The 14637-nt window shown below is 40.2% G+C and overlaps 1 protein-coding gene across 4 annotated transcripts in view; it reads right to left on the bottom strand.

Annotated features, from left to right (window-relative positions):
- Positions 1-562: 562 nt before the first annotated feature.
- ANKRD17 (ankyrin repeat domain 17) overlaps positions 563-14637 on the bottom strand; it is a 200020-nt gene continuing 185945 nt past the window's right edge. For all 4 annotated transcript variants that reach the window (XM_019516757.1, XM_019516758.1, XM_019516760.1 and 1 more), the window contains 5 exons: positions 8382-8579; positions 6892-7140; positions 5637-5812; positions 4645-4809; positions 563-2892 (listed from right to left, as the gene is read on the bottom strand). In XM_019516757.1, coding sequence (XP_019372302.1) covers positions 2833-2892; positions 4645-4809; positions 5637-5812; positions 6892-7140; positions 8382-8579 — 848 coding nt within the window. In that variant the 3' untranslated portion in view covers positions 563-2832. The remainder of the gene's footprint in view (positions 2893-4644; positions 4810-5636; positions 5813-6891; positions 7141-8381; positions 8580-14637) is intronic.

Raw genomic sequence — 14637 nt, 5'->3', positions numbered from 1 at the left:
GACTCTCATGAATTTAGGATTTAAGGTAAAGGCTAGCATTAAAACCAGTGTGCAATAATTTATCCATAGTGTAAACTGATATAGTTGAAATGAATGAGCCCAACTGCATTCTTTGTCTGAGGAAATCAAATGCACTATGTTAATTAAGAACAGGGGGAAAAGCAGACAGAAATGCTGATAAACAACACTTAAAATTTATCATTGTGCAAAACTACAAAACTATGTTCCTCCTTTATACACTGATGGGTGAAGACAGTTTAAACTAAAAACTAGTTATGTTTTTGTGAAGTGTCTGTTGAGTGCAAAGGCATTCAGTAGGTTTGCCTGTCGTACAACACTTAACTAGATTCTAGTGCTTTATCATTGAGTGGTATAAACAGATTACAAAACATATTGCAATGCTTGTTATTTTGTTGTTTAAGGAATGAACTAACTCATAGCTCATGTTTCATGAGTTATGCCATTCCCCTGTTAAGCAAGGAAAAAAATTATGTACTCTGCATATACACACTCCAATAATCTATACATGTGCATTAAAAAAATAGAGAAGACCTGCCAGGTCTCAAAAGAGTATGTTCCTTCTTTTATTGGTCAAATAAAATGCATTACATTTGAAATATAAAAAATGTATCTGAAAAAATGTTCCTAGTACAGACTTCTAAAAACCCAGTATTTTAACAAGCCTGATCCCCACAAACGAAACATGGGGCATTCCAGCCTGTGTCCCCTGTCCACAGTTTTGTTTCAAGTCAACAAAATACAGATAGCTTTATAAGAAACCACATCCTATGAAACTCAGTTCTTTCGAACCACAGAATACATTTTGTTGTAATAAATATTGAAGTATTATTTCTCAAGAGGATTATTTCAGAAGAATAAAAATAATCCTAATTAGCACTGGAGAGGCATTAAGCATAAAATTCTAGGAGAGTGGTAAAGGTTATATAAAATACTTTAATAGCATTATTCCCCACTCATAGTAAAGTGCTGAAATTGAATTTAAATCATTTTTATTAACAACTGGTCAGTTAGGTATCCATTTTGATCCAACTAATTCTTCATACATTAGATTTCAGAAGGAGGAATCACAGATGGCTAATTTAGAGCACTGCCTATGGGTAGGTATACAGACACTGGTATTCACAAAATTCTAGACATGTCAAAAGTATTTAAAAGACTGATTTGTTATCTTTGGGGGAAGAAATCCTTCTGGCCTTATGCAGTTATGAAATAGCATTTTAGAAATCTGGTTTTATATTCCAACAAACTATGTAGTGAAACTGGGATATTCCTTCAACTAGAAGGAATCCAAAGCTTGTTTGTCTGGACACTAATTCACCACAAAGATCTAATTTGATTGACGCAGTACCTTAAAAAAGCTTTTCTTTAGCCTTCTTCCATTTAGAGGAGCATACTGTATATACCATGCTGGCCTCCTATTCTATTATTCCAGACTAAATTTGATCTGTGAATGTAGCTCAAACTATTCATCACATGTACACAGGCATCTGCGTGTGTTGAACTGGCACCCTGACTTAAAAAAAGCTGTTTGTCATAAGCTGGTAAAAGCTTGTCTTACAGTATTTCTGAATGAACTCGCTTTTCCTGCTATTTCTGTTCAGAACATACTGGTGCTTTTAACTCCAAGCAACTTTCAAAATGAAGGTGATAAAAGCTATTAGAGATACCAACTGACCAAGAAATTTCCATTTGGAATTTTCAAAATCAACTTTTGAGAGGAAGTCATTCAGTTCTGAACAAGATAGATATCACCTGCTACAAGAGCCACCAGTTTTTGCATAAGCCATTGTTTGGAGGCAGTTTTATTAATGAAGCTGTAAGTTGTAAGTGGATGTGCTCACTTTTAGTATAATAGCCAAAAATACATATTAAAAAAAAAAAATCAGTCTTCTCTGTCAACTGGAAGACACTGGAGATGGATGCACTTAGTGTGGTCACAGAACTGAACATGCCTCAGTACAGCAACCCAGCTAGAAGAGTCATTTGTAACAGATCCTGCAAGATGGTACAGTTACTGGGGAACTCTATGGTCCTTAGTGTGAAGAAAGTTAGTTCTGAAAGTGCCAAAAGGCTAAAGTCTCAATAACTTTTTGGTGAAAAAGTCTGTCATAGAAGAAAAACGGAAATTTTCGTATCTATTCTGTTACAAGAGAAAAACAAACAGATGTATGCCTTTTCAAAAAACCAATGTATATAACTGGGAAAAAACACTGATAATGCCCATTTTTATACTGTACTTAAATTACACAAGTAGAAAAGTTATGCTTATTAATAGTTTAATGTATGAAGGAAACATCCAGATTTCTGAGTATGAAGGTACATATCTCACATTAATTTAAGTCTACATAAAGTAGAGCCTCTATACTGACATCTTGAAATTTACTTTCTGCTTAGCCATTTGTTATGTAAACAATTGTACATTTATTTGCCATTCTAAAACTTCAGGATCAAGTTTACATAATTTTGCTAAATTTCTGTGTTTGCTCAGAAGCAGTTTACAGTACTAAAACCAACCAGCCAAAGAACAGCTTCAACAGAAAGTTGTCCAAAAGAGGGAAAAAAAACAAACAAAACAAAAACAAAACAAAAAAGAAAATGAAAAGAAAAACTAACTAAGTTGAAACGTATGATGGTGGGGAATGGGTGGTCACAATGTTCACAGAAAAAGGTCAGTTAGTAAGTTCTTCTGCAAAAAGCCTACACACTTCAGTCAAGCACATCAGTAGAATGATCTGGGAGCATATAAACTGTTTTTGCCGTGTGTGTTCCTCTGAATAAAAAGGAATCTCCAGGCTAACAAGTTGATCCCACTCAGCCAAGCTGGTTCATATGCACACTGTTCATGTGAGGTGTCCAAGTTCCAGTCCATACCTGAAAGAAAAGTGAAGTTCATCAACCATGGAACTACCAGAATGCTTTCAGCAGTTAGGAATTCTAGGCTTACATCAGATGGTTACAAATGTTTATAGTCTGGCTCTGCATTTCACACCTGTGCAATTGTTTTACCTATAAACAAACTGCCCCAAGTTATTTTTTCTCAAATGTAAGACTCGTGTGTCAAGATGCCTTTCTTCATTTTTCCATTTTATCTTCCTGCTTGTGCTGTTTCCTTGAATCACACATCCTACCTACATGTTCCCTTCAGAACTGCATAGATTATTTTTTTCCTCAGGTTTTTCCATCTAACTTCAAAAATGGTTCAGCCAAACACTGAACTATCATACCAGTGAGTTACAAAGCTACAACCCCCATCCCCCTCCCCATTTATTACCACAGGGGGTCACGAAACCAGGTTCAACTGCAGCACAAAGGCATTGAACTCTGGAGTTGGGAAGCTAGAGGCCTCCTTCCCACTTTGAGTAGTCTGGTAAACTAAAGGTCTATTTTTGTGATTCTAAACTTTTCCAGCATCAAATGTCTTCTCCTCCCCTGGGAAAAGCGTATGTTACACATAACAAAGGCAAAGAAAACTAATTTATACTCAACAAAAATTACTTTAACAGAGTTTAGTGTAGAATCATAAACCAAGTTCTAAGTTCTGTATAGCTGGGTGCAAGCTATGGCTGCTCCAGCACAGTTGAATTTGCCTGTAAAGGGAGAAAAAGAATGCAAGGAACCCCTCCCTTTATACTGTGCCTATGCAGCAGACACCCTCAGAATTCATCAGAGTGAGGAAACTTATGCAGCCTACAGTAGTAGCAATCTCAGAAAAGGTGCTCTGGACACATGCTGGGCACATCTACACATGCACTTTAATGTGCAGTAGCCTATTTTACTGCACATTACAGCGTCACAGCAAAAACCGTGCTAATACCCTAATGCTCAGTAAAACTAGGCTACTGTGCTTTAAACATCGCTAAATGTGCGCTTTTGCTACTGCACATTAGGACACCCTTATGCGTGTTTAGTTCTCACATTAGAGGCACTAAATTCAACGCGTAGTAGCCAAAGTGCATTAATGAACGTGTAGATGCACCCAGTGATGATCAGGTCAGGGCAATGTTAAAACAGATCCAGGAAAGGCTGTGTTTTCTTTTCCAAAACCAGTGGAGTCATTTTGCTTGCCAAAAGCATAATGGCTCCTGGCCTAGTGCTGTAACATGCTTGTCTCCTTGGGCAAAGCATAATTTAAACATAGCAGAGTAAGTGGCACTTTCCACAAAAGCAAATAACCTACATGATAGAAATGCTCATCTCACAGAGTTTTTATAGAAGCAAAACAGCATATATAAACATGTTTAACAAGCTAAAACTTAATTACTATCAGGACTTCCCTGTATCTAGCACTCACCCAGAATAGCTATGCAATTGTGTCCCCTCCCCACAAATTTCCTCCAGAAAGAGTGCCTTTCTCCAGTGGATTAAGCTAGCCCTATAAAAAGTTCTTATTCCAGAATGCAAGTACCCACGTGGAAAACAATTATGATCACGTTTGTGTTTTATGATTCCCAACCCAAATTACCCTGAAATAATATCTTCTATAAACATGCCCTTAATTTTACCCTACTTGCAAAACTAAACACATTGTACAGAAAAATTTTCATGTTTTGCCTTATTCAGAGGACTGCTTATGTGTGGTTGATTAGGTTGAAGTCAAAGAGAGAAATAAAAATGCAGTATTACCGTTTGAGGGCCATTATTTTCTGTGGAATTTGAAACCATCTTTATCAGCGAGTTCCAGGATGGGTCAGCAGCATGAGGTCCATTAAATATAGGACCACCAGTACCATCTGAGATGGGTGCTACAGGAGGAATCATTGCATTCCCGTACACAGAGAAAGGCATACCCTTAAGAGGAAAAAGTTAAGAATCAAAATTAAAAGAAATGCTCACACGCACAATGGGGATAGACATATTGCTTTGTTTTTGGAAATTATCTAAATCTTTACTCTTAGAGTAAGATATTAGATTTGCTATATATTTACATCTTTATTATAGAGTAGCTTTTCAGAAGAGACATATGAAGATCAGTTATTAATACTCTTACATGCCTGCTCACAATGTTTTGACAGTGCTATAGAATAGCCTCCTGTCTTGAATAATATAGAAATATTCCTACACTATAATGGATATTAGTAAGCAACTACTGATCCTCTGGATCATGGTGTGTGCATAAGAGATCTAGTCAGGTGCCTGATGAATCTGCTTTCATAACATTCTGAGACTGTCAAACCAAGACTTTCAACACACACACCTAGGCAAGAGCATGGAGAAGTGCTCTTGCCCAAGACCTACCATCCCCATTTTAGGCCACTATAACAGAATCCAAAGGCCAGACTGAGTCCAGATGTTTAGTGCCTCAATCGTTGTAGCTTCTTCCAGAGAGCAACAGATAAGAACTGCTGCTGACTGCCTAATGCCCAAGTGAGGGTGCATTTATGTCAGGGTGTTGTCCCTTAGCCTTTCGCCAACCAAGGTGTATCCACAAGGCAGCAAGGGCTAGGGTTTTGAAGCACCCAATGCTTACCTTACTTGGGAGGTTGCATCATTGTAGTATTTTACAGAAACTACCCCACCACAAGTAGCCCCATCATGTTGCCACCAGGCCATCCAGTTGGATGCAATTTACAGTCATATCCAGAACCAAATGGGTATTAGTGTATTAGGATTATTACCCCCACTTTAGGAAAGTCCATGTATCCTGCAGGAACATGTTGATGGAATGTACCAGAAGGAGTTATAATCCCTGTACTATCTCTTTCCATTGCTTGATGTGAAAACACACCCGGATCAGACATTGGCCTGTGGATCATATGACTTCCCATTCCACTGTGACACCAGTCTACTTTATCTAGAAAAGAAACAGACATAGCAATCAATCAATGATTATGTAATTATTAATAATCTTGCCTGGGGATCCAGATTAGTATCTTCAGCACTAAATCATTTCCACAAAAGAAGTGTTCCTCACTTTCCAGTAACACTGACCACAGATTACATACACTCTTGATGTTTAAGGGGTATTTGCACCATGCATAGAATCTGTGTGGGCATTCACTCCAAGAACGAATCCCATTTAATGAAGAAAGATACCAAATTATTATTTATGAATTGCAAAAACATTTCTCAATCATTTCTCTTTAAATTGCTACTGAATGGTCTTCGCTTAGTGGTCCTGTGCTAAGGGGTTGAGGACTACAATTTCCTAGAACTCAGCTCTGAAGGATGAGAGCTGTGAAGGACAGCTTGTAAAGTCATAACAGAGGGTGTTTTTCCCCAAAACATCTTCTGTAGTGCCTGGACATCAGGTGGCAAATTCTCTCAGTGCTAATATGAAGATGACACGTGATATTTTTCTAGGGACCAGTGGCAACATGTCAGTAACTCAACATGTACCACCTGGACAATTCCAGGAAGTGCGCACACAGTGCTTTTAAACAGACTGGATTCCTTTTTAAAAGACCTCTTTAGTTAAACAAATTACCAAGCTCAATACAGGTGGTGAATTGGATAAAACTGAATGCTATACGGGAGGTCAAGGCGAAGTCTAGAGAAAGCAAAAATAAGAAAGATGCACAATCGTCTTCAGAGGAATCTACTACTTCATCCTCAACAGATGACAAATTTCCCTAGTCCCTGTGGTAGCCATCCACTGTTATTTGAGGTTTTGTCTAACAGTAAGTTTGACAACTAACGTTCTAAGCAATGGGGCTTCATAATCAAAAAGTTCTCTGCTGTATCTGTAGGACAACTTTAAGGTACAGTGGAGAAAGCATAAGCTTCTGCTCTGAGAAGTGGTTTTGGAATAAGCAAATTAACACAAAAGAGCCAATTTATGCAGTCTTTCAGTTTCAAAGCAGTTACTGATGAAAGCAAAATGATTACAAAGAATTACTTGAGTAAAAATGTCCACTGGATAAAGCATCATACCTTGATTGCCACCTATCCCTTCAAAGGACCAGATGCCACTATGTCCCACTGGCGTGGCTAAATTGCTCCCAATAACAGATGGTGTAGAAGTTCCAGTTTGTCTAATACGTGCAGACCGTTCAGTTCCAATTGGTACAGGAACCTTTCTGTCCTGAGACACATTACTGTTTTTTTCTGACCCCAAAGACACTGCTGAAGGGGTAGGAGATGGTGCTCTCACACCAGATGATACTGATTGGGCAGGAGATTCTATAGAACAGAGAAAAAAGGTATTAATGTACACAAGTATTTAAAATCTTTGGTAGAACTAAGAAGTTTGAAATCATCAATGAATTTCCATTGAAATAGTTCATCTATACATACCACCATTAATTGTAACCCCTCAACCAAACAAATAAATGCACCCAAACCATTCACTTCAAAATAGTTCAGACCATTACCATCTATTGATCATTTGGAGGTTATGTAAACAATTTTAAAAAATCATTTTAATTCTAGGCTCAATGTAACTGATCACAAAGACTGCCTAATATGACCACTCTCTTGTATCCAAGATTAAAAGGACATAAAAGCAAAAGATTAAAAGCAATTAAAAGGACTCTATTCAGGAACATGGCTGAAATAAAATGATGGGGTTCTTCACAAAACACCTGCACATCATTTATCTTGGGGTTTTAGTCCTTAATATTGTCAGTAAATTAAGCTTTAACATTTATCCTTGAATAATGGATAAGGAATAATTTATATTTATTCAAACAGCTTAAAATGCGTTTTCTGCCATAATACATGATGGCTGTGGCACGGTAAACACTGAGGAAGTCAATTATAGATGAAAATACCAAAACCGTGCATAACACACATTTGCTCAACAAATATATTTAGTGGTTCATTATTTTAAAAAGGTTCTGAAAACCTAATTAATCACAAATGCAGCCTGTCATTTAGACTTAAGTAACTTTCCTGTGTGACTTAATCTTCTAAATGCAAGCAAAGTGTAGCAAACAAATCCTATGACCCCAGCTGACTTCCTGCCCTTTGGGCGGGGGGCTGGACTCGATGATCTTCCAAGGTCCCTTCCAGCCCTAATGTCTATGAAATCTATGAAAAACACTGGAAACACTTAAAAAGACAACAAAGCTGAATGAGCTCCAAAGACTTACTGAACAACCTTCACTTTTCAGAAAATACTGCAAAAAGAGCAAAATCTGTGACAGTGTGACAAACACCCACCCAGCCTCATCTTTAACTAATATGCTTCTGTTGAGATACCACCACTGAAACAAATTTTTTCCAGAAATTTCTTCTAGAAAACTGCTTTGAAAGATCCATCCTATATTACTCATAGACATTATAAACAATAAAAACCACCTATCAGAAAATTTTAGCAAACCTATCAACTTAATTATTAGGATGGTACCTATAATTGGTAGAAAAATGTGACCTTTCTGCTTTTACAATAATTTCACACCAGTGTCCTACTAAGAACTCACCATTTGATGCTGATGAACATGGAGGTAATAAACTAAGTGGGGAAAAGTGTTGCCTGTTAAAATTAGCAGCTGCAGGTGCTCCTCCCAGGGGTGTTCCAGGTGCATATATTTGACCTCCTGAAAGGTTGGAGGCAAAGTTACCCAAGTGTGTAGAAGAGGGTGTTACAGAAGCATAAGGTGAATCCATACTGACAATACCTATTGAAGAAATTGGAAAAAGTCAGTCCTTCATTGGAAAAGGATTATATCCAATGCCTGGATAAGGAGGAGATTGGGACAAGAGGACACCATAAACATAAATATAAATTTGTGCCCTTCTTCCTTTTTTAACCAGACAAGTCTCTTCAGCTAGTTTCTTATGTCATGTGAATATAAACAGGACAGCAAGAAAAGAACTATAAAATGTGGGTCTGGGAGGTGTGTGGGGAGTGGAGCAACAAACTGAGTCAGCACAAGCGGTAAGGGGGGCTCGTGGCAGTGGTCTCTCCACTAGGCTCCCAGTGCCCAGAAGTAGAGCAGACAGAGAAGCATGGAAAAAGCTCTGGGAACTCCAGAGTGAGAAACAGGCAAGAGGGCTGCTCCATCTGCTCAGCTCTGGGCAACAGAAGCCAAGAACAGGGAGCAACAGCAACGTCAGACTTCCTGCCCACTGCTTCTCATGATGGGGCCTGGGTGTGAGGGGCTGGCAGGGAGCAGCTGGTAGCTCCACTCTTTTTGGTCCCCAGTGACTATTACCTGTCTGGAAGTCAGGTTATTTTTCTTTCAGAGCAGCCATTGTTGCTCTGGAACATCTAAACGTGTGGTTTCTATCCAGCAGTTGCACTTAAAGGTTATGCTTGCTTTTTTAAATGCAAAACTAATCTAGAAAATTGGTGTTTAACTAAATATAACAACTAGGATCAATAATCTTCAGTCATTTTTCTTGATCTCTTGTTTGGGATTGGAAAAGCACAATATTATAGTACCATAGGCTCCAACTGGCCTGGAAAGCTGTGACTGTGTTCTATATTCTCAAAACTATATTTCTCTACTCACCTTTTTATTAAGGGAATACTAATTTGTTCTGCAATCAACATTAAAGAGATGGCAACCAAAAATGCATTTTCCTGTCACCTTGCAGAACATTACCCAAGATGAAATGGCTCCATCTTTGCCATTACAAGTAGTTTATTATCCCTTCCGTGGAAGTTTATGCAAAAAATATACAAGACCATTGATTTTGAAGAAGCTATGTTTTTGCTTTTCTTCAAGGCATGTATTTATCTAGACGCATATCTATCTACCCCAGTTTTTATCTTCTAGACTTTCACAACTGAAAACAACTGAAATAAAGCTTATTTTAGTTGTTTTTGCATAACTACTGATGTATGTGAAACAAAAATAGTAGTCAGGAGTATCTGAATATTTATAATGCTGTTTTAAATGGTTTTAAATATTAATATAATACTGTCTTCCAGATTCTGGAATTGCAGAGCTTCAAAATGTCTATGGCTAGCTCTACCAAGATATATTTGCGACTAACCAGTGATACCTTAGTCTCGCTACTGATATTTAAAAACTTCTGGATGCTGCTGAAACTTGCTTTAAGTATGTGGATTTCACTTTGCTATTCTTAGGAGAGCTATAGACAGCAAAAGAGACTAGAAGACAAGAGCAAGATAGCAACACCTGCACTCCCTCATGAGTGGACACTAGCTTGTTCAATTATATGTATATTAGCAGAAACTTTTTCAGACAGTAGCAAGAAGGCTGAGTAATGGAGAATGGTAGCTAGAAGATCTCAAGCAAGGTTTAGAACCAGTACCTTGACAGATATCCCAGCAGTTTCCCCTTTTTCAGGAGTTGGGAAGCATAGGCTTTTTATATGGATTTGTCCCTAAATCTGATTCACAAGTTTCCTTCAACCTTTGCATACACATTAGAACAGGGGTGGGCAAAATGACAGATCCAGCCTGCAGCCAGACTCCATTTTCCAGCAGCCCTGGTTCCTTCTGACTGCCGCTGCTGGACCCAGCCTTGCTGCCTGAGTGCTCCAGCCATCAACCCTGCACCCACCACCAGGGATGGGACCTGCACAGGGAGGGTGTGCAGCCAGGCAGTTGAGATAGGGCCATGGCCTGGAGTGAGATGAATAGGTGGGACCAAGGAGACTCTGGGGTTTGGGGTGGTGATAGTGCAAGGCCAGGGCAGAGCTGCAATCCACTGCCTGCATGCCCCTGCAACAGGCATAGGTCCTGGGGGCAGGGGATTACAGGGAGTTGATCCCTCTGTCCCAGCCCCATGCTGTCACTGTCCCAAGACACCAGCCTCTGCCCCGGATGCAGCTCCCAGCCAGTCTCTATGAAAACGCAGGATCTTGGAGCAGTGACAGCACAGGGCCAGGGCACAGTCGCGATGTACTCCCTGCATGCCCTTGCCCGCAGAACTGTGGCTCTCCCATGCTGTCATGGCTCTGCGATCCCAGGGTCTCCACGAAGACTGGCAGGGAACTGCATGGGCAGGGCATGCAGCTAAGCTGGGGCCGGTGACAAAACAGAGCCAAGGCCGGGGCAGAGCTGCAATCCACTCCCTGCGTGCCCCAGCCCACAGAACATGCACTCATTGCAAGGGTGTGCGAGCAATGGATTGTGGCTCTGGCCCATCACCACCTGAGTATACTGGGGTCTCCCTGGCCCCACCCACCTGCCTCGCTCCCAGCTGCAGCCCCATCCTGGCTGCATGCCCTGCCCGTGTGGGTCCTACCCTGGTGGTGGGTGTGGGGTGGACAGGCTGAGGTCCCAGGCAGGGAGAAGGTCCAACAGCGGCAGCCCAAAGGAACCACCACTGCCAGGATACGGAGTCTGCTGCAAGCCCAATCTGGCCTGTGGACTGTATTTTGCCAATCCCTGCATCAGAGCAATAAAACAGTAAAATGGACTACTCAGAGAAGTTATGGAATATCTGTCACTGGAGGTTTTACAAAGCAGGTTGAAAAAGCATTGGTGAGGGATGATGTACAAACAGCATTCCTGCATTTATACAGGGGGTTTGATCAGATGATGCTCAAGGGCCCTTCATAGATTAAATGATTCTATGTTTTGCTGGTAAGACTTCTCTCTCTAACCAGCTGGTTCCTGTTAATATTTTCAAAATCTCTGACAGCAAACTTAAAAGTTGCAAATACTAACCCAAATCTAATTACTCAGCTGAGAGCTAAAGGTTAAGAAAAGCCTGAAAGTTGGGAATAATATTTTGGATGTCTATGAGGTATTAATGTAACAGCACAGATTAACATAACTGCTTTCCTAAAAATCTATACAATATTATCTCTGGTAGAATAGTGTTTAAACTTTCCTCAAACCTATGCTTGAACACAATACATTGTAAATACTGCTGAATGCAATTTGTAATTGGGATCCTCTGAGCTCTGTGGTAGGATCAACTTCAAATTTCTAGGACTCCTCAATTCTACTACAGTATTATATGTATTTTTAAGACATGGCTGTCCAACTTCTTAGCAGCCTGGGGCTGTATGCCCTACCCATGGGGGCTGCCCCTTCACAGGCCCCTTGGGCACTCCCCCCTGCTGCATCCCCACCTTCATCTGCCTGGGTGGGGCTCCTCTGCTGCACCATACAGACACCCCACGTCAAAGGTTTCCTCAGCACTGTAGGCTGTGCCACACTACTCTGACCAGCCCTCAGGGGTGCCCTCTGGGGAGCCCAGAGCCTACGGTGGTGGGGAGTGGCAGGCAGGTGGGAGCTCAGCAGACAAACATTCATCACTCTTGGGCCAAACAGGGCCTACCAGTTTGACAGCCCTTCTCTGAGAAATACTCAGAGGGCTGGAAGGGACCTCAGAAGATCATTGAGTCCAGCCTCCTGCCCCAGGGGCAAGCAGTCAGCTAAGGTTAAAGGATCCCAGCAAGATAGGTGTCCAAGTGTTTCTTAAAAGAGTCCAGACTAGGTGCTTGCACTACCTCTGGAGAAAGTCTATTCTAGGCCTTGGGGGCTCCGACAGTAAAGAAGTTTTTCCTTACGTCCAGCCTAAAACGGTGGACATAAGGAAATACAATAATAGTTTTGTTGGGTTCTTTTAAACCTCTCTCAGAGGCACCGGATGTTGGCTTCAGCCAGATCTGGGGATTTTGACAGGGGTGTGCCAATGCTCCTGCTGGGACTTGCACCCAGAGATTCATGGCTAGAGGGTCTTGCCCCTCACCATATAATTTTACCTCCGAATGGTATGAACTGTGGGAGGTTTTGTGTGTTGTCTTGGAGGTGGGGCATGGTCTTCTTCTTGGAATCTCTCAACTATATATTAACAACCTTTACAGCAGCAGGATATTGGCGGCTATTGTCCTCTTGATTAACCTGTGGCAGGTTAATGTGTTACATCTTGTGTCGTGTCACAGTTGACTGTGCAGTTCTGCTAAGATGTTAGACAATGGATTTGTATAGGATGGTTTGGATAGAGATAATCATGCCTCAGGCAGGAGACTGGACTAAACTTCTGGAGGTTCCTTCCAGCCACACTTTTCTACGATAAAGCTTTTCAACAATAGATTTCTGACACGCTTTCTTGTTGTGTTCTGTCCAGATAGACTACTCCCCAAACTGTGGCTGTTGCCAACATTACTTACAAGAATTGGCTCAGAGCATCCTTCCACCACTATTATACATACAAAGGCAGGTAGCTTATAAAAGGCTTCTGCAGCTAAGCTATTTCTACATGGTTGAAATGAGAAGCTTAAGACTTCCCTCCCTCTGGCTGTGAGCTAGGCTCGACTGCAGCCCCCCTGCATGCTGCTACTAAGCTCCATGGAACAGTATCAAGGTTACTGGCCTGAAATTCAATTTAATTTGTATAACGGAAATCTGGAAAATAAAAATCAATCATAGCCAGGCCCCAAAGAGAAATAAGGTGTTGGGTGTCTAAGCTGCAGTTCAGTGTCAGGTTTTGTCAGCAAGTTACTGAATTCCATAGCATCTTGGAAAAGTTTACAAATCTCACAGCATTAAGTGCCCAGATTGATGTTGTCTAGGTAGCTCATAATTCTGGAGAACTGTTCTCTCATATTTGCTATTAACGTAGGAAAATATCAGTAGATCAGTTTGTTCCTGAGGATATTTTCGAAGTTATCTTCACAACCAAGAGGGCTAGATTTTTATTTTAAAATGAAAACTGTGTTTCTGACACAACCATACAGCAAGGGACAAATTCTACAGCTATGGAGTACATGGGATTTTACTGATATAAATGCAACTCAGCTTTGTAAAAAAAAAACAAACAAACAAAAAACAGATACCACCCCCCACTTACATTAGCTGAATTACAAGGCTTAAATTTTTCCAGTCGTTTGAAGACTGAACCTTTCAAAAATTTAACAAACTGAAATTGACTGGTGCACTAGAATAGGCTGCAATGCAATAACATATAGTTTTTTCTTTCTTTCTTTAAGTAGAAATGGGTAAAAATCATAAAACTGAATATTGGAAAAGAGCTGCTAAACTTTTCTTATTTGGGGCAAAACAAGACAAGCAAAAGCCTTAACAGAAGGTCTCTACTACCTGTACAAGAATAGAAAAAAAATGAATTCTAAATCCAACAACTTGCCTCAAATTCTGTGACAAGACTCCTGGCTTCTCTGCATTCATGCAGCAGATTGAAATTCTGCCAAAAATCAATTAAATTAAAAATAGAGATTAAGGTCGATTTAAATATTTTAAATTGGGCTTTCTTTATTAATTGGGCGTTCTCTCTATTCTATCATTTTCCAATATGAAAGTTTATCATAAAAGTATCAACAGTTAACCATCTAAAGTGTTCTTGGATTTTACAGAGACAAGTTTTTTTTGGTGATACCTTTTACTGAATTAACTGTATAGCTGAGAGAGTTGTTAGACAATGTTAGAGATATTAACTGCTTTAATAAAAGTTATTACCAGAAAAACCCCTTGGCTTCTTGCATAGTTCCTGGACTATCATAGCTACAACACTCTAACCCTACTAGAGTTTTGGATTTCACAGACAGGAACTTAAATAAAATAAATAGAGCTGTTTTTACTTAGAGCTGTGGATCTTGCAGTCCCCTGGGAACCGTGCACAGACTCAGCAAGGCAACTATGTATTCCAAAGGTGACGTATGGGTTTGGGTTTCTTTTGGGGGGTTTTTTTTTTTTTTTGGCGGGGGGGCATGGTAGGGAGGAAATAGCAGTGGATGGTTTTGGGAGGGCAAGGACTAGAAATATGCGTGTTAAAGAAAATTAAACCTCAA

Source organism: Gavialis gangeticus, unplaced genomic scaffold (genome assembly GCF_001723915.1).
Source record: "Gavialis gangeticus isolate Ggan-Ray unplaced genomic scaffold, GavGan_comp1, whole genome shotgun sequence".
NCBI classification, from domain to species: domain Eukaryota; kingdom Metazoa; phylum Chordata; order Crocodylia; family Gavialidae; genus Gavialis; species Gavialis gangeticus.
The sequence above is the reverse complement of the archived record's forward strand: the minus strand, read 5'-3'. Positions and strand labels throughout refer to the sequence as shown.